Raw genomic sequence first — 21,551 nt, 5'->3', positions numbered from 1 at the left:
CCAGTATGCATTGAGACCTATTTGCCTCTCTTAATGGCATTGCTTTGGCAAGCTTTGTGCAAAAAGCATTTGTCTCTTATCCCTGTCTGTTAGGCTGCATGCATGAAAGCCCAGCAGCTACAACCGCCTTCTCTAAATACACAATGCCTGACTAAGTGCCTCCCAGAGAGCTTGCTCTGAAACCCAGCAAAGCTCTGCCTGGATTTTCGCTGGAATTTCATCCGTGGGTGGAATGTGGGATAGACCCGGAGCGGCTGTTGGCCCTCGGTCTTGACAAGTCCAGGCCTTTGTGCTCCCTCCGTATGGAAGGGACGCATATTCTGAATGTCTAGTGAGGAATAAGCTGGTAATATTCGCCAGCCTGTTCTTTGCCCAGCATTCAGTGCAGAGGCTTAGAGCAATATTTTCATGAAAAGATGAGATCAGCACAGTGTAGCACAGCTTTCGACCACCATTTCTGGTCCCGTCATATGGATTTTCATTTTTAATCATTCTAGATCCTGTGAAATTGCTTGACAAGTTCTGTTTTCTTTCTTGAGTTGATGTAGGCTTTAGTAATGTGATGTTACATTCATGAACCTTGCTATTTGCCATTACTCATTGGCCATTAAAGGGCGTTTGATTGCTATACGATTCTTCAGTATTTTTTCTGCAGTATACATTTGATGCAAATAATAATATCTAGGAATGGAAATATTTATTGTTATTTTATTATTATTATTATTGGTAGTAGTTGTATATATTTTTTTAATTATTAATAACAGTAGCAATATTAAGTATTAGTATTATCAATATTAATATAAATAATCATTGTAAGTGGCATATTTCTTTGCACATTTAACATTTTATATTTATTTATTTAAAAAAATATGCAAATAACTACAGTAAAAATAAATAGAAACTGAAATAATAATGAAAATTATTATTATTATTAGTAAACATTTTATACAGTTAAAATCATAATATTAATTATTGAAATCAATTTTAATATCATTCTAAACGGCATCATGTAACATTTTAAAATATATTTAATGTGACATATTATTGTACTTTATACAATTTAATGCAAACAAATACAATAGTACTAATTAGAAAAAGAAAAATACTTTTATTATTACTTTTAGTAGTAGTTGTAGTTGGGGTGGGCAATGTGGCAAAAACATTATATCATGATTTTTTTTCAGGCAGTAATTTCAGGCAGTAATTTTTTTTTTTTACAATTTTAAACATTTTAAAATGAGCGTAATTAATATATATATGTATATATATAAATATAAAAATAAGATAATGAGGAAAAAAATTAAACCGGCAATTAAAGGGATAGTTCACCCCCCCCCCCCCCCCCCCCCCCAAAAAAAAAAAAAAAAAAAATTCTGTCATTGATTACTCACCCTCATGTTGTTCCAAACTCATAAAACTTTCATTCATCTTCGGAACGCAGATGAAGAAGATAGTTTAATGAAATCTAAGACCTTTCTGTATAGGCTACTCTCCATAGACAGCTATGCAACTACCACTTTGATGCTTCAAGAAGTTCATAAAGAAGTCATAAAATTAATATCCATATGAATTGAGCGGTTTAGTTTTAAATTTTCTAATGGGACACAATTGCTTTGCATTAGGGATGTAACGCTACCCTCATGTCACGATTCGATACATATCATGATATTCAACTCATGATACGATTATTGTGATACTCCAAGACATATGGTAAAAGGTTAACAAAAAAATGTACTGTTGATTAAAACGCTAAATTTGGTTTTACAGTGTGGGTGTAAATGAATAGGCTTGGACTTAGTTCAGGACAAGGTGACACAGAAATAAAAATATCATGATAATTAATCTGAAAATAAAGAATTATTTGTAGACGAATATACTTGCACCGTCACTATCTAGATATATTTAAACTAATGTAGGGCACTTTTTACTGTTAACATAAGATATTTGACATTATCAGGACCCACAAATATTCCCCAATTGCATTATTATACATTATAGACAACATGGTAGTTTAATGTAGTACTGACACTCTTAAACTTAAAATAAATAAATAATTCTCATACAGAAATTTTCTTTTTGGGTGAATTATGCGCAATACATATTGTCACTATCCACTAGTGCTGTAGCGGCGCGTCAATGACGTCGATGATTCGACGTCAAAATTGCGTCGACATCATATTTTTGCGTCGACGCTTCTTTATTTATTTATTTTTTGCATGTTCCCGGCGGTACAGCTTGCCACACACACGTGGGAGACCGAAACATTGCAGAATAGAGGACGAAGACAACTAGAAGTGAATGTGCTATCCATTAAATGAATCACACACAGTAAACAAACCCTTAAGAAAAAAAAAAATGCAATTTAGATGCGCAAACTGGGTGCCGGTGTGGTGAGACGTACAAGCTCGGGCAGATTCGGCTTGAAGTCGTTTCCAGATGCGGCGCCGGGCGCGCTGTTACAAAAAAAAGGCGTACACACAACCAGCCACAGTCTTGAGTCTTCCTGGTCTTGCGCACCCAACGCGTCATTTTTGCCGTGCGCACATTCGCGCTCGTGCGGACGAGTCGAGTACAAACCAGGCTTTACTCCGTGTCAGCACGCGCTCTGATCATTAGGTGCACAAACCTCTCCCGATTCATCTCCAGTAGCCTAGTAGAAGCCTCCGATCGCACCACTAACTCCGCCTCCGTTTCCCTCCTCAGCTGATATTAATATTTAAACATTCTCTATGATAAAAAATGTTTGTAAAAAATATTTTAATAACACGGTTTTGGTGGTTGTAGAGTTATGATGGTGTTCAAATACATAACATTAGACAAACGTTAGCCAGCTTATAGTATCTTGATTCAGTATGCCAGTATTTATTTGAGATATTGTTTTTTTTATTAATTGAGCAGCAGAAAAAATATTATTTATATTAGTCGTCCAATTAGTCATTAGATTAGTCGACTAATCGATAAAATAATCACCCAACTAATCGTTTAGTTAATAATCGTTTACCCCAGCCCTACTATCCACGATACATATTGATGCATTTTTGTATTGCGATATATTGTGATACAATATATTGTTACACCCCTACTTTATATGATGACCAGATTGAATTTAGGCTTTTATTAACATAAACATTCATCAGCGAACATAAACAAAAGCTCAACCGAACCTGCTTGATGCGTGAGAACACACAAGAATTAACCTCGTGCTTGAGCTTCGGTTTACCATAACTTCTCATTATGTCATCAGACAATACTTCAATTAAAAACCTTGTCTACCTCATCTCCCCATGTGCTACTCATTGGGAACCACCAGAACTTCATGTAAAAGGTCTGAAAGTCTGAACCATACGTAAGAGCGTGCACACTATGAACGAACCAAACCTTTTTTTCAGTTTGATCCGGACCGTGACTACCTCTTTTCGTCGGACCAAATTTCATCTGTCCGGTCCGGGGGTGGTTTCACACCTATAATTTTGATTCGGACCAAGTCCGAAAGTCCGGACCAAACAAGGTAGGTGTGAAAGGGCCCTAAGAGGCATGTCGATGTCTCAGACTAAAGAAGCAAACTGAAATAGAGCGGAAGTTCGAAGTCTGATGCAGTCAGGCTAGCACATGTGCTCCTTCTGAGAAAAGTAGCGTCAAGCCCTGAGATAAGAGAAAGTGTCATCAGCTTTAAAGGCTGTCGTTCAACAGATTGCTGAATGTCACTAACGGTGCCTCAGAGTTGGAGCAGTGATGTTTCAGAAGGTTATATGCACACTTTGCAGCCTTGTAGAGGCAGGGCAATTATCTTTTTGTAAACACTGAATTTTTGTGTTTGTGCAGTCATAAAACATAAGTGACTGTTGCAACGCTTGTGTGTGTAGGTGCCCCTCGCTGCTGTGTTTGTTAGGCTTCCGTTGCAGAGGGAGGTAGTTAAGCATGTGCCTGGACTCTGGGGGCAGTGGTTTGGGCCGCAGCCAACATCACAGATGGCCAGGATCTCTCGCTCTCTATCGTCATTCTTCTCCTCACTCTTTTTTCCCCTCTCAACTTCTCCCACACTTGTTTTTCTCAAACAGGCTTTTTGTAAATGAACAAACCGAATGTCTTCCCAAAAGCCGAGGGTGTTGCGTTGTGTTATCAGTCACAGGCTATGTGTTACACACGCATGCGACTGAAACATACTTGAAAGAACAAAGACCTGGGAAAGAAAAAAGGTCGTTCTCATTGTTTAGTATTGCAACATGTGTTTTCAAGAATCTCGTGCCAGATTATGACGTGCTTCCTAGCAGGTTAAGGCAGCTGTACAGTGCATGTGAATTTTTCCCTCCCGTGCGCTCGTGAATCACACACTTATTCATGTGCTGCATTACTTTACTGCGTCAATGACTTATCAGCAGGTCGACGGCATGTTTTTGCCATTTAAGCAGAGCAGCCCGTTCCCGAGCGCCATGTGAAGCATTGCGGCTCTCTGGTGTGTCCTCTAAATCTGTGGGCTCTCGCTGACACCATTGGCATCTAGTTTGCGAGTGGAGAGCCAAAGGTAGATCACATCAATGTGTGTGTGCGTGCATGTAGCTGGAAGGCCGACATGCTTGCTTGAAGTGCATTTGTTGGAGGTCATATCAGCCGTGTTTGGTGGTGCAGACAGGGTGAGGTGGAGTTTTTTTTTAAGGAGTTTGTTTATCTCACTCATGCGATAAGGTTTTTTTTGTGCCATGTTGTTAGACTGACGTAGTTTCAGGATGTGGTAAGAATGTGGAGGGAGCTGTTCGGTTTTCAGTATTTCACAACTTGCTGCTGGTGTGTGTAAATGTGTGAGTAACCCTTGCACTGCTGAGAGTGTTTTCACATTCAACATTAACATTCGGTTGCTTTTGCATTCGTTCAAAGTTTGTGGTTTCTGTTTTCTTGTTATTGCTGTTTAGGTCAGTGAGTTTAAAAGATGCCATTTCAATGGAGGCACATCAGGATGGTGGATCTTGTGCATTGAAGTATTGTTTATTTAGGAGTGACTCAAATCTCCAGCCTTGTTGACAGGCTTTTAGTGTCTCAATTTTTTTCTTCTGCCTCCTTGATGTCATTTCCCTTATGAGCTATGTAGTTTTGGTGGCATTTCTGCAAAAATTTAGTGCACACTGTACATTTTCTTGTGCAATTCTTATTTATGATGTCACTCATTACTCCAAATAAGAATAATGGTTGTAGGTGATGGTGGTTTTTCAATTAAATTTAAGTGTAATGTATCTGTAAAATATATATTTAATTTAAATGTAAAAAAAGTTAATTACATTTATTAATCGGTTAATATATACATATTTATTATGGGTGGATATTGCAGTAGCATTTCTGAAAAAAAACGATCCCTTTCGCTTGCTCTGGTTTGGTTTGTCGATTCCATTGTTGCCTCAATGCCATGACCGTTGGTCATGTCACAATATAACACTGATTCACTTCCTGTCATATTATTCCTTGTAACACCACATAACGGTCATCAGCGAATTGTGCCTAAGAACACCCTTGAGAACACCAAGCTCTGTTACACAACGCGTTGAGAAGTTTAACTATAGTAGGGAAAGGCAACCACATGATGTTTCACATTCTCTTTTCTGGTATTGCTTAATAGTTCACACAAAAATATCATTATTTACTCGCCCCCATTTTTTTTCTCTTTAAACTGTATGACATCTTACTTCTGCAGATCTCAAAATATGGCTTTTTTCCCCCTCCATACAATAAATCTCAGTGGGGCCCTAAACAACTTTGGACCCCATTGACTTTAATATGAAAAAAAGATTTCAAGAAGGAAGTCCTACAGATTTGGAACAGCATGAAGAAAGTGCAGGTGTACTTAATAAGTTTATGTTAGGATCTGACTCTATAACCTGTTCAGTAAAAACTGCGTTTATGGCTTGGCACTTACAGGAATGTGCACTACCGTTATCCAGCATTTCACAGCATGGTGCTATAACTCATGAGGACGCTTTGAATTTATGAGCCCTCTCCGAGGCCTGTTCCTTTAATCTGAGTGAGTTTAGAAGTACAGAAGTACAATGTCGGATAAGGTTTAACGGGAATCTGTCTGGCTTCCTCTTTTGTTTGCTTGAACCCACTCCCTTTTTTTTTTCTCGGCTGCAATTAGACATGAGGAAGAAATAAGTTGACAATAAACTGACCGTTATCGCTTTCAAGAAAGAAAATGTGGAAACGTGTTGGGGGAGAAAAGAAAAATCACTGCAACCCTGTGGCACACCCGAAATGACCTTATGCTGGACTTTGTTTCATTTCAAACCAAGTCAAGTTGCATCAATATGAAATCTGTGATCATGTTTAACCAATTGAGCAGTCTGTTCTTGAGTAATTATTTCAAATTAAAAATGGTGTAATGGTTGTAGGTAATTTTTCCAATGATATAAAATAATTTTGACTCAAAGCATCTCAGACTGGAAGATTGTATACGTGGTGCAGATAAGAGCTGATCGACAACAACTGAAAAGACTTGTGTTCTCGTCCTCTGAACACAATCAAGGTAACTGAGTAATGTTGAATGGGTCCGAACAGGCTGTACTACTTTGACAAAAATGAAGCCAAGTATATAAACCCCTGACTCCCCTCATGACGTTCTGTCGGGGTTTTTTGTTTGGACCCGGGCCTGAGAGCACGGGGTCAGGAACAGGAGCCTCATTAGGACTACGTCATGCTCTCCATCATTACACTTCCTGTGTTTGACTCAGGAATCCACAGCTGCGATGGCCCCTCTCTCAAGCGCTCGGCTCTTTTGCTCTCGAATGCAAATACGCACATCGTCAGCTGTGCTGTTTATGAGACATGTGACCCAGCTCACAACTCCCATGCCATTGATCTCACATTTACATTAGTGCCAGAAAGTCTGCACTGGGAGAAACATTCAAAGCAGAGAGGATGTTGGGTTTTGGACACAGCGGTGGGGTTTTCCCAGGCTGTAAGCGAGGATATTTAAATAGGAATGATATTGCGGTGCTCATTCCATGCATGTTATCAGCAGGGTCGAATGTGTCTCACTTCTGTTAAACTGGGCCATTAGTGTCTTTGAGATGCAAGGAAAGTCTGTTTTCTGTGACTGTGGTTTGCGGGGGTTCGGCTCATCCAACTTGCCGTTCTGCTATTTATGGAAATGCTTCTCCGCAGATAAATGTGGTGATGTCACTGCTAAGAGAGGCCAACTTTGGTCTGAGGGAGGGAGCTTGTGTTACACCTGTTCCTAAAATGAGTCCAAGTCACACTTAAAATCCCAAAACTTAAATAATTATGCTTTTGGCTTGTGCTTAATATATTCACATTATTTTGTTGAAAATTACACTTTTCGTTTGCTTTTTGCAACACATTTTATTACTGTAATGTGAATATTCAACCAAAAAGTTGGTTGGGACATTTTTTTCTGTGTGAAAAGGAGAGCCTTGCACACATTTTGGGGGGCAGGAATCCACCGACTTTATCAATGAGTCATTGAATCATTGGCTCATCTGATTAGTTTAAAAAAAATTCAAAAATGAGTTGCTAAGATATGCAACTTTTCTGCTTTCTTGGAATAATTGTCATTGGCAAAATACAGCAAAAACAGTCAGAACTTGACAACGTTTTGTCTCAAAAATCATCGATTTATATTACTATAACTTAGGTTATTGAACTGTTACAAGAGGCCAAAAGGGCAGGTGCTTGAGCGCCACTTGGGGTCTGTGCACGGTGAACAGTGATCTGCTTATAAGATGTAGTTGGATGCAAAGTGTTGAAAAATTCACCCAAAAACGATAAGTAATTTTATTTCTTTTTCTTGTAATAGCATGTAAAGTAGTACAGTACAGACTTTCCTCCATCTTGTCCATTGCGCTCTTCACTCCCTGCCCTCCATCTGAATTCCGCGTGTCATCATAATCACGTGACTGAAACCCAGCTATTAGAAGCACTCACTTCCTGATAGCCAAGCGAATGCTCAAACTGAGCTTGACAATGTACATGTGACTTGAGCAACGTCTGACAGTTGTACGTCTTCTAGTAGCTGTGCCAAGAGGAATCTGAATTATTCCCTTTCGAATCGCGCAGAGCCGGAGATCATGAGTATTAACTGTCCGTGAGCTAGCAGCAGGAGCAACTTTACTGCTCTCTATGGGCTTCTCTCTTGACTTTATGCGAGCTTCTACTTCTGTCTATAGTCATGTGGTATGACGCAATCGTTAGCCTCTTTTTACAATAACTGCTTCTATGGGGCCATAACCTAAGATATAAGGTAATAGATCTTTTTATACATTGTAGTGTTTCTTTAGAAATAAACAATAGACAAATGGAGTCTTTAAACTCCTCAGATTTGTAAAGTTGTCAAAGTGACGCCAAATTGAATGGGAGTCAATGGAATGCTAACAGCAGGTGGAGGCTTGCTAGCCATTGGCGGCCCCCGAGGAGACTTACCCTCTTGGTCTTAAGGTGGAACGTTTGTTCAGTTGAACAGACTTTTTTTTTTCTTTTGAATTGTGCACTGATCAATCATTCATATTAAAGCATGAACATTTGTTAAAGTATTAAGTTCATGTTGATTTCAACTATTAGTTAAATTTTATGCAACAATAAATGAACACAGAGTAAGGCTGTTATTTAATGGCCTGTTACTTATTATGTAAAATAGCAAGTTAAGTTTTTTATATATATAAAATAGAGACTGATGAAGACCAGGTTCTTATGAGAGGCGAGTCCTTGAGGACTGCAAATGAAAATAAATTTGCTTCATGATAGTGAGCACATATCTTTGATTACAAGGTGGCTGAGGAGTTTAGAAAATAAAGCATACAGTCTGCTCCTGCACTGCTGATAAGGAGACTCTAACATGCTCTCCTGCTGCCAGCCCCACCCACCATGTGCGTCAGTGGCTCTGCTGGTCTGGTTGGTTGTTGCTAGGTGGCTGTGTGTGAGTGTGTATGAGAGAGAGAAAGAGACATTTAGGGCTAACACGGACAGTTCGTTTAAGTGTGTGTATGTGTGTGTGTGCAACTAAGACAGCTGCACTAAGCTCAGCACACATTCTGTCTGGGCCTTGAGCTGGTCTCCGGTCATCTACAGTCGTGCACACATGCGAACACGCGTACGCAAATCCATACACCCACACACTGACATACACTGCAACACCTGCATGAAAACTGACATAGAGACTATGATCCACAGTTTTCGCAAGGTCCAATGGGAATAGCTCTGATTTTGTCTATAATCACGGTTCTTGTCAGATGGATTTTTTCTAAGGTAGGTTTGGGTGGGTTTCCTTGTTGGCTCAGCTTTTATTACACGATAACCTTTGAGTACTGTTCGTCTTTTTTTTTTTTTTAAGCAAAGACCAACTGTAAATAACCCCAAACTCTTTGTCTAGACATTGTGTATCAAGTTAAGGTACAGAACTTCACTTAAGTTACTCGCGTGGGGCTCGCTTATCAAGTAGTGATTATAAGTCAGTGAGGAACCCCACCGAAATGCATACAGACCCAATCGCCATGGCTCAAGCCACAGCAGTCACCTTGGGAAGAGCAAATTAATTGTTTGGTTTTGTTGAGTATTTGATTTTCAGAATATCTTACTCTTGCTTATACCACCGTGGACATCTTGTGTATACAAATCAAAACTATTTAGGCTTTTGGAAATTTAATTCTTATGAACTCCGTTTTAGAAATAAACACAAGGAGGCAATGCTTGCAATGTGATATACATATTTTTTTTTAGTTGTGTCCAAAGAGAAAACTTTTGCAACTTTCACAAGTTAACCAATGCCACATTAATTTGTCATTTTTTTACTTGTTAAAGTTGCAATGAAACAGAAGTAGGGACTGATCTGTTCTTCTGTATTGTATTGGACACATTTAATGAAATGGATTATCGAAAAAGATGTAGGGTTGGGACTTGGCGTTTTCCATCTGTTGTTGATTGGAGAATGGCAGATCTGGATGTGAGCATGTGGTTGATTGTAAGAAAGGGGGCGGGGCTTAAACGAATAAAATCTTTGGAGAAGTCCGGCTAACCTAGTTTGTTGAAACAAGTTTGGTGAAGTCTTTCACTGGGAAAGAGATTTATGAAATTTGTATTAAAATTTGCTAAATAGGGTACATTTATATTTATCTTTAACTCTATCCTCCTATCCATTGCACAGTGGGTTATTCAAAATTTTGGCTAATTACACTTTCATCTAAAAATGTACTACTATTTGCGCCGTTTTACCATATTTCAAATTATTTTCTTCCAAATTATGTGCTAAAGTTGACTGGCTAAATAGAGGCGAAACGGTTTCAGTTTGTGTAGTTAATTCTCATGTAGTTGCGTCATGATTTATAGACGTCTACACATGTTGGTCTGGTCTGACTGGTTATTTTAATAAATTAAAAAGTTCATCTTGAACTGTGTTTTTGTCAGGCGATCCATGCTGTAAACAAAGAGGAACAAAGTGCTGAATAATTTTCCCACTGCCTTTTCCTGGATTAGTTTAACGGAAGTGGTGATGGTGTTTTCCCCTGTTTGAAGGCCTCAGTCGAACCTCCAGTGGGAGACTGTGGCGTGGAACTGAGTCCGCTGTGGTTGTGGCGTGTTACTGTGAAGTCTCTTGGTGAATTGATTGGGCTCCATCCCTCTTCACACAAGCCTTTAACTTGTTTCGCATCCAAACTCTGTGTCAATAATTGGCTTGTTGGCCGGCTAACCTGTTCAAATAGACCCCTCAAAGCATTGCTAAAATTCCTCCAGAGCTTCATAAAAGGTGGCAATCGTGCCTTTTACCACCATCAAAGCAGTCTTTAGGTTAGCTGCAGCAAGAAGTACATATATTTACTAGCTTTTGGACACACAGATTTGATGAATGGTGGTAGTCAAGTGGAGTTGGTTGGTAACATAAAAGTTGAAGGATAACTTCCAAGCAATAGATATTATGAAGTTGTCAGTTTCTGAGTAAACTTTATCATACTGTAGTTCTTTTGAGCTGGACATCTGGTTGCCCAAGTGGAACGATTAGGCTGGCTGTAGTTGCACTATAGTCACTACAATCATTTTAGTTGCTTTGGAATAAAATGATTACTTTAATAATTGGATTAGTCTCGATGAAAGGGAAGTTTCAAAAAAAATAAATATTGTATTGTGATGTATGTCCGAGCATATCGGAAGCTTGCTCCGCCACTGAATAAAAATAAAGGTAATTGCGACTTTTAATCTCACAATTCTTTAATGCTCACAATTGTGATAAACTAGAAATTTTGTGAAAAAAGTCGGAATTGCGAGACATTTTTATTTCTCACAATTGCGAGTTTATATTTAAATTCTGAGAGAAAAAAAGAGATAAAAAGACTCAATTATCTAAATAATTTTTTTGTAACAAGTTTTTGTAAAAGAAAAAAGATTGGGCTGCTATTTAATTTTATCCATTGTTTGTTGATTGGATATTTAAGGCAGACTTGCTGTTGATTGTAGGTAAGGGCCTGGGAATTAAGCAGGGTCAAATGATTGGAGAAATTCGCCATATGACACCAGTGAGAAGTCTGATGTTTACTGGAAGGACGAGTTAGGATATTTTTATTTACAAGGTAAAAAAAAAAGTATGAATGGATAAGTTGTTGGGGTGAATCTTTATTTTATACTGGATTAAATGAAATATCTAATATCAGTTGCTACCAATAATGTTTGATAACTGTCATGGTCTAGATATATTTTGCATTTCTACATGAAACATATTTACAATAACAGTGGATCAGACAATGCTGAAAGTGTAGTTGGAACTTAAAATGGCACGTCATATTAAAACTATACGTAAATGTGACCGCAGTTGTTTGTCCACATTGTGAAACCAAACATATCACAAGAATCCATCTTTGTAAACAGAGTTAACACGCCCAGGATTCATTCTAGAGATAAAACACGAAATGTTTTGCTTTTACGTAATTGTAGATAAATGGCAGATGTTCTCAATCTCATTTTCTGGACTGCTTGTCCAGTCATCGTGAGCTTGTTTGTTTTATTACGATTAGATGAAGCCCATTCATTTGCTTTGTAAATAGCTGGTATCATGGAGAAGTAGGTGTGACAATGCATTTTTGAGGCACGAGATGTTGATAGCCTAAATAGTTTAGTTGAACATGATGTCTTAATGAGGTATTTAAGAAAGTTCATTGAATGCCACATAAAGGAATGAATTGTTGCACAAACTAGCTGGATGGGTTTGAGTTTCAGGTTTGCCTCAGGCAATGGAGAGTCCTGTGTCAGACAGACGCAACAGTATTTAGGCGGCTTTTTGAAACTTAATATGGTTCAGTGGAGATTTTTGTGACTAATATGTATTCTGTAATGCATATTTTAAAGAAACTAATGCAGTATAGTCTTTACCCTTTAATGTACAGAAGCATAAAATGTAGGCTCTGGTGTATTTATACTTCTGCCCAGTTATTTGTTAAACATATTTTACATTTTACATTGTGCATTGTGGGCTACAGTGTGTACTTTTAAAATGTACTGTTTTAGGCACTGTAGTATTTAAAAAGTTAAAGAATGGTCATTAACCCTTTTAATAGACAACTTTTTTTTTTTTAAATAGTTTTTATTTTCCATTTTATTCAATTATCCAGTTTTCATTTTTCTCTCTCGATATTTATAAATGCTGGTATGCTTTTATTCGGCTGGTATTCTGTTTTAATTTTTGCATTAATTAAACTGACCACCAGTTAAAATACGGAAGTATTTTTTTTAGGGATGTCCCGATACCACTTTTTCACTTCCGATACCGATACCGATGCCGCACCTTTGGCTTTTGCCGATACCGATATTAGTCCGATATTTTTTTTTTCGTGGTCCGACGTGCCGTATACGGCCCACAGGGTGGTTTATAGGTTTAACTTTGTGAAAGACAAAACAAAACAAACACAAAAGTAAACATAATACATATCTTTGGAAAGCTGAGAAACTCGTGATTCGAACGACGTAAACCATTTTAAGATACAATCAACACAGCGGGCACAATCTGTCTCTTTGTCAGACCACCAACAGCCAAAACAAACCAACACAAACTGGAAGAAACTCACCAATTAGCCATCTGTTAGTCCACATTCCAACAAAAATGGTTTGGTTTCACTGTAAAGCGTCCATACAATCCAATTTGAAGAAGTTTTTAGTCCAAAACAATTGTATATATGAATAAACATCCATGGAATGTAAATAGTAGCATTTCGCGTTAGCCGACAGCGCTATCACAACTTCGACGCACTAATGCTACGTTCACACCGGACGCGAATAGGGCGTCAGGCGCGAATGATTTCAATGTTAAGTCAATGCAAGAAAAATTCCTGCGGCGCGAATGAGGCGTGGAGCGCGGCGCGGAAGACGCGAATACGCCTCATTCGCGCATCAAGTTGGCTGAACTTTGGCGTGAATTCGCGCCGCGTTAACCAATCAGGAGCCTAGCTGCTTGCTCACGTGGTGAAGTGTCTGGACGCTTCAATAAATTATTTTGTTAATATGACTAAATGCATGGTGGGATTATGCACAACAAAGCAAATGTTTCATCACTTAAAACATTATTTCTATATGGAGACATGTTCATTTTGTATTGAATGTTATTCATTCCATATCTAGAAATAGTATTATGTTGTAAAGACAATCAACATATGTGCATAAATTCGTGTCTGGACGTGAGAGAGAGAAAAAAATCACAGGACAGGTTAATAACTTTTGAAGGCTGGCTCTATTTATTATCAAAACAAAAATAAATGACAGCTAGATTAGATGGATGAGGGGCCGGGCGAGGGTGATCCTCGCTCAGATGCGGGACAACAGGTCATCAAACTGGGCGCGTGACAGGCGGAAGTACCGCTGACAGCGGCCGTCATCCAGCGCAGCTCCTGGAGCGAGCAAATGGTGAAACTCGCCAAACGGTTCGGCTCCGAAGGGTCCGGTGGACACAAATATACGGCGACGATGATCCCCACGCCGCTGTTCTGCTATCCAGAGTAAATACAGAGCGGTAACTCTCTTGATGAATGCTCGGTCGACATAAAAACAATGACCGCCAACGGATTTTGATTCTGACGCGCGTCACGCGCGTAAATTTCGCTTCAAACTTTACGCGCGCCAGTTTCGCTCTTGACACGCAAAGCGAGAGTGATTCTCTGCGCGCGTGTGCGTAAACACAACAATCATCACGTGACAGGCTGCGCCGCTAAACTGGATATCGCTCATATTTTTTTCTCCCCTCCGATCTCCGATCTAGCGTTCTGGGCCGGTATCGGCGCGATACCGATGCCGTGGATCGGATCGGGACATCCCTAATTTTTTTAAATTGAGCTAGTTTAACTTCTCTCAAAATTCAATCAAGATTAAATTGTCCATGAATGGAGGAATGAACACTGTTTTTTTTACAGTCTATGGTGAAGACTTATTTATTTATTTATTTTTGTCTGTTGTGAGCTTAATTCAGGAAATTGTTCCGATATAGTTTCGAAGTCAGCTTTCCTGAAATATCTTTTTTCATTTTTGCTAAACTACCAATTGTATTATTATTATAATATTTTGGTCTTCTAGCCTGCTAGCTGAAAGTCAGCAAAACACAGCACAGACTGTCACGCCTCGCTGGCGTACAAGTGGCATTGGCCTCTCCAAGAAATTCAACTCCTCCGTTCCCACTCCATGTCCGGCTGCGCTGATGCCGCTCGTGTGCTGAGCCCATATGGGCACGGCTGGGTGGTTTGTCATGCCCTGCTCAGCTCACTGGTGGAAATTACTCACACGCAAAAACACCAAGTAATGTGTGTAAACACTGAGCTTGTTGATACTAAAATACTGCCGTGGCAATAGCGGATGACTCCAGGCTTGTTTTTCACCAGCCTGACGGTGGTTATTGCAGAAAGAGGATGTCAAAGTGTCGTACGAGGGCTACTGCAAGGTACAGTTGTTTTTGTATCCTGTATATTCACTTAGCAGTTTTACAGTTCATCTGTTCCACTGGTTATTAACTTAACTCACAGAACTGGCATCAGTTAAGGCCTGTTTGCCTCACAAACGACAGACTAGCCTCCAGCAACGTTAATCCCTGACCGAATAGTGCTGCCTGGAGCTTACCGGACCCTCTGTTTTTCATTTTTAATAAATGCATTTTGCCACAGGATTACATGAGCATATTGTGCTCAAATCATCTTTCTTGTTGCTCCTCCTAGGTTTTAATGGATACATGCCATTGGTGTGATTCTCTCTCTCTCTCTCTCTCTCTCTCTCTCTCTCTCTCTCTCTCTCTCTCTCTATATATATATATATATATAAATAATACTTTTCAAAAATAAGGCTGAATGTCGATTAGAATATTCGTTTTTGGTGTGCTATTAAATCTCTCTCTCTCTCTCTCTCTCTCGTCTGACGTTTTTCATGTACTAAAATGTTTTTGTATTTTGGTAAATATTACTTTTTTACTATTTTTGATTGTTTTGATTCATATATTAGTGTTTTTTTTCTATTCCTTTCTTAAAAAGGTGTGATTTTGACTAAATGAATACAAAGAAAAGCATTATTTGTTTTATTTATTAGCTTTATTTTGTATTTTTTTTAAAATATATTTTTACTTTACAAAATATGTTGAATGCAGTTGGCAACAATTGCTGTTTGATTGAAACAATTGGACAGAAAACCTGAATGTAAACGTTGAGATGTACAGTATCGTCGCATGGATGAAAGGTTCCAGTTTTAGTGATAATCCTAGTTTTGTGCATTTGCAGTTTTATTGGGCAGAGGCTCGAGGCGCGGGAGGGCTGTTAATGGATAAAAATCAAGTATGCAAATTGGTTCAGTCCATTGACGTCAGAAACTGAATTGTATGCCATCTGGGGACACCCAGACCAGCCATCTAAAAGCTGCGCTGAAGTGCTTGTCTTTGTCTGTGTATGCACGGGTTCTTTTGGGGTATATGGCGGCACAAGATGTGCCAGTGAACCTTTCTCCTCCTCATCTTCTCCAAAGGATCCCATTTATGCATGTGTTTTTTTGAGTTCCCATGAATGAGTGCTTGTCAGAGACAAAGAAAATATGACAGAGAAAGGTTGACGTATTCGTCAAGTCGTCTCTTTCTCTCACAAAGCGTTTTATTACAAGCCCTTATGCTGTCCCCTAGTTGTGCTTTGTGCTAGCAGTGCCTGTAACGTCTTAAAAGATAAACCTGTGCTACCTTTAATAAACGACAAGTACGAAAACAACGTGTTCGGCACACAAAGGCCTCTTTGGAGGACTGTGGGCAGGGAATGCTCCGCCCACCGCTCTCAGGCGGCCAATCACGCTCGCTTCTGCATAATGAGCAGTGGTGCGAGTGTCTGTTCATGAATTAATCTCTGAATGGCCCTGTATGGAAGTGTAATGAACAGGAGAACAGATTACACTGGACAGATGATGCACGCTTTAATTCAGTGAAGCAAGCTTCTCCGCTCCAGCTTCCTCTTGCTGCTGGGAAATTGCAGCGTGAGTGTGTGTGCACTGGAGGCTGGGCTGGTAACAGTTGAGCTCACGTTTAACCCTCCAGCATGTGCGTTTCCCTCACGTGATTATAGTAGGATTCAGTCACAGATTATTTGTATTTGTGTGTATATATATGCATGTATGTATGTGTGTATATATATATATATATATATATATATATATAAGTGTGTTTAGGGATACTCTAAAAGACACCAAAGAATTGAATAACACTGTAAATATCAGCAAATAAAATGTTAGGAAAAAAATCATACTATTTTTCGTACTGTATGTTTTAATGTTGTATTTCATTTAAGTTATGCTGTTTTTAGTAAATGTATTTATACAAAATAATACACTATTTTAATATCAGCCATTGATCAGTGTTTATAGAATAATATAACATAAAATAATTAGTGGATTATCAATATCGATGTATTCAATAACATACCTTTATATATTTATTAATGAAATGTTGGTTTTGCGGCACTTTCTTTTACCATGCTAATACCAGTCTTATACCATGATATTTCATTTTCATCAGGAAGTTTGGATTGTTAATATGTGTGCTGTTTTTGTCATGGTGTAGTTTAAAACCCTTTTAAAATCCCATTGACATTAAATCGGGTTAAATTTGTATAATATGAAAGCATATTTACATGGAAAATGTAACGTATCTCTGGCAGATGGTTTCATAAAACAGTAAAATATGACAAATGTATCATGAAATAAACAATAGCTGATTTTCTTTCTTGAAGTTGTGGTGGTGTAATTTGAGCTGTATTTGAATATACACTGCTGTACATTTGGCTTTTATATTAGTTTTTTCCCACGTGTTTGAGTAAATGCAAATACTGATGTTCATCTGCATTTCTTCCCCCACAGAGACGCGGAGCAATCTCCTATGACAGCTCTGATCAAACCGCTCTGTATATTCGCATGCTAGGTAAGCACCATCTTCCCTGTCTAACACACGCACGCACACATTCACTCAACCTGTAAACAAATGCAGACACAGGGTAGATGTACCACTCTGCACTGGAAGTTACTGCACATTATATGCCAGATTGTGTAACAGAGGGGAAGAAGAGCCTCAAACATCAGTCAAAAAGCCTCTGATAATCTCGTCACTACATCCACAGCTTAAGTCATTCCTCAACTGGGAATTGCTTAGTGTTTCCCTGAAATTTTCTTTGATTTAATGCTTATCAAACCATGGCTCTGCTTGATTGCTGACCCTGGGGGACCCTTTGAGGTTATAGGACAGCTCTGAAAGGGCCTGATGTTCAAATGCTGCAATCGAAAAACAATTCATACGTAATCCAATGTCAGATTAACCTATGAAGCACTTTAGGTTAATGCTTGTAGTTATTTGTTCAATGCTTGGCAATTTTGATTTCAAGCAAATCCATCTCGTTTTTAAGGATATTTAGACATTTTTTTATGGGAAAACTAGACAAAGATACTGTTAAAAGAGCAGTTTATAATCACACTTATCGAATCGGCACAGTACTTTTAGTATTGCTTTAGTATTGTTCAATGCAGAGGTATTATGAATGGACTGCAAAAAGCATGTGGAAATAACTTCAAGTAGATGGGGTGGGAAATTAAATGGAAGTAAACAGCACATATTTCTGCATTTATGTATTAGCTGGAATTATTTTTATTACTATTTTTGTTTTGTTTTTTCAATTGGTAATTATTGTATATTTATCGCCTCATTATTGGATATATTTTAATTTTTAAATTAAGTTTTCCTAATTTAAAGAGATAGCAATAGATTATGGCACAACTATGTAAGCCTTCAAGAGCACTTTCTCTTTAACTGCATGTCGGAGAGTTGCCGTGTGCATGTAACAGTCGTGTTTATTTTAAAATTTTTTAAAGGATAGTTCACCCTAGGGCTGTCACTTTTGAGAAATCAAATTCGAACGGTTATCGAATATCAAGCAATCTATTCGAACATATTCGAATTTCTACGAGCCCCGCCCCCCCCACCAAAAAAAGAAAGAAAAACACCGTAACGGAGATTCAATCGCAAATTTATTAACAGTCTGACAGTCATAATCAGGACTCAGGCCTGTCTGAAAAAAAAAATGTTTTAAACAGCAGGTTATCAACTTAATCTATATGAAGTGGCACTATGCATATACATGTAGCCAATCAAAATTAGGCTACATGGAAAAAAAAACTGAATCGGAAAAGCACGGCAAAAACAATAATTTCACAGCTTAAACAGCAGCAGAAGTAAAGCCTATTGCCTAGCCTGCATTCATTTCTTAATATTGTTAAGATTAAGAATATTGTTAATATTATTCTCTTCTGCACACCGGACGAGAAGCGCAGCGCCACGTCTAGGACAACTCCAGGTATCGCACACCGGACGTGCACTTTCTCATCAGTGTATGGCCAGCAATATTGTTATGTTTAATGACATGAAATAAAGATAATGTCTGTTCTATGTTATGATTGTTCTGGACAAATAAATACAATCGTTTCTGAGTCTGCAGTTTGAAAACTTTACCTCAGAGCATCCGTTAACTGAATGAATTGAGAATCTCACCTGAAAATCCAATAACATCAGCAATTGTCATTCAAGCAGCTGGTTTCTGTAAATGAATGCAAAACTAAATGTATATTGCAGGATAGGGCGAAGTCAGGATCTATTAGCAACGATTTGAGACAAAAATAATTTTAATTTTATTTAAAACTATGTAAATGGCGCTCTGTGGCGCGGCACGATTTTGAACATCCTTGAGCCGTTGTTGAGCGCCACAGACAGACCCTGAATGGTGCCGCCGGTGTGTGTACACGTTGTACACTCAATAGAGAATAATGTGTTCGAATTTTAAAGATGTGACTTGGTGCTGAGCTTCTCGTCCAGTGTGCGACCCCCCCTTTAGAGCGCCCGCTCTTGGATGAGATGGCAAACAATAAAATAAAAAAAACAAACGGTCTACTCATAGACTGCAAAGAATGCACTTAACATGGCACTTTAAAAAATTAGTTTATTTATATTCGAATACGGATATTTCCCGTCATGTTCGAATGCATATTCGAATATTGAATTAAAAGTGACAGCCCTAGTTCACCCACCCTAACATGAAAAAGCTCTCTTGATTTACTCACTCTCATGACATCCCTGACGTATATGATTGACTTTCTTCCGATAAACACACATGAAGATCCCTGTAAAGGCAATTCTACAAAATAAAATCTAAACACATTATAAATGTTACAAATGTATTGCTAAAACACATTACAAAGACTGTGAACTGTGAAGTACTGAATTGTGGAGTAAGACCGTTAAACAGTTTTTCACCATTGCTATTTTTTGTATTTTTTGGGGCGGGGCTAAAACAGGGCTCGACGACCTGGACACGCCCCTACTTGATGACGCACTGAGGCCACTGAGGCTGATCTCTCCCCTAACAATAGAGCACATTCACATTCGCCGCTCAATCGAGAGTTACTGCCAGTACTGTTAGTTACTACAGCCTACAGTTTTCTAGCTAGCTATGCCTTCGACACAGAAATGCGTAGGCTACTACCTGGATGCGATCATTTACAAAACAGATTAGTGTCTTTATTTAAATTTCCTAAAAACGATCACATCAAGAAGAGGTGGATTAATTTTGTAAAGAGCCAACCTGAGGATCACCGCCAACACCCGCCTCTGTAGTGATCATTTTACACACAATCGGTTTATAAAATTTAGTCGGAGACTAAACTGGTAAACGGGGCTGAACGACTATCTCCCGCCTCAGCGTTCATCCTCCCGTCCCGAAAGCAGTTTTACCTAATATCACCGTCGGCAGCTTTCCCGCGAGTGGGCGTGGTTTCAGTGCAGCCACCGGACACGCCCCCAGCATTTGAGAGCAGAGAATACTGCTAATTTTTTGCATGTTGTATGTCTGATTTTATGTACTTGCCGGCTTTTTTATCATTCAAATTTGGCTGGGTGGCTAATAACACATTTTTCTGGGGTGTGACAAACTCAGAACACATACTTAATTTTGACTTTACAGGGACTTTAAGGAAAATAAATAGTCTCTGTGCGTCCATGTAATGTTTTGGCAAATTAAATAATTATTGGTGAGGTAAGAATACTAATTTCAAACTATATACCATAATTTCCAGTCAGTTGTCCTAGGCGTGTTTACAAGTTCAGTTTGACAAAGGTAAGTGTTTTGTGAAGTTACGTGTAGCAACGTCCCTTTCTTGAACACTTGTATGACAGTAGACTGGTGATGATTTCTAGTATTTTTACACATTTCGCTTCGAAAGATATTGATTCTTCCACTGAGGTTGTATGGACTACCATACATTGTTTTTTTAAGCATCAACTGAGCGACACCCATTCAATGGCATTATGTGGACTCACAGAAATGAGTTTATCAGAAAAAAAAGTTATATGCATCAGGGATGGCATGAGGGTGAGTAAATGAAAATTTTCTGTGAACTATCCCTATAACAACGTTATATAGATTTATAATAATGTATGGGCCATAATATCAGAATAACTATCAGAATTTCAGTATTCTCTAATAAAATTTTGTGTACAGTACATCAAATGCATTCTGTGCCATTCATCCTCGAGCAATTACCTTTTTAGGATGAAACGCATCAAATTATACACGTCCGATTAAATCCGATTGACTGGTGTTTCCACAATAAGACTAGTTCATGTCCGAGTTTACCACTTCCGTATGACTGCTTTGCTTTCTGTCACTGTACCTTGAATTAGCGACACACTAGAACATCATAACAACCTGGAGTGTCTACACGTTCAGTAACAGCATGTAGCCAAAAACCCAGTAAAGCTAACCCTGACCTAATACTTGATCGTAATTTCTTTTTTTGTTTTGTTTTTAAGCTGTGACAAACAAAACAATCAAACCCTCATTCGTGTTTACACCAGGTATGAAACAACACATCTCACCACCAGGAGAGACAACCCCCCCCCACTCACTCGCTTTCACGGCCTATCCCTTTAATAACTCTTCCACACCATTCCTCCTTAAAGACCTGCATCAGTGGGCACAGTCTAATCAGTGGCATTTCTCACGTTAAAATGTCTTCTAATTATATTTGTGGGTCAG

At 38.6% G+C, this 21,551-nt stretch overlaps 1 protein-coding gene across 22 annotated transcripts in view; it reads left to right on the top strand.

The window, feature by feature from the left end:
* Positions 1–21,551, top strand: part of pde7a (phosphodiesterase 7A) — a 52,689-nt gene that overhangs the window by 19,049 nt on the left and 12,089 nt on the right. For 11 of the 22 annotated variants that reach the window (XM_089125728.1, XM_089125733.1, XM_089125731.1 and 8 more), the window contains 2 exons: positions 17,335–17,395; positions 21,326–21,370. In XM_089125728.1, coding sequence (XP_088981854.1) covers positions 17,389–17,395; positions 21,326–21,370 — 52 coding nt within the window. In that variant the 5' untranslated portion in view covers positions 17,335–17,388. The remainder of the gene's footprint in view (positions 1–17,334; positions 17,396–21,325; positions 21,371–21,551) is intronic. The other 11 variants (XM_089125739.1, XM_089125737.1, XM_089125735.1 and 8 more) reach the window with 1 other exon arrangement.

Source organism: Pimephales promelas, chromosome 22 (assembly GCF_988280905.1).
Source record: "Pimephales promelas chromosome 22, fPimPro1.hap1.1, whole genome shotgun sequence".
NCBI lineage: Eukaryota > Metazoa > Chordata > Actinopteri > Cypriniformes > Leuciscidae > Pimephales > Pimephales promelas.
This window is presented reverse-complemented; position numbering and strand designations above follow the sequence as displayed.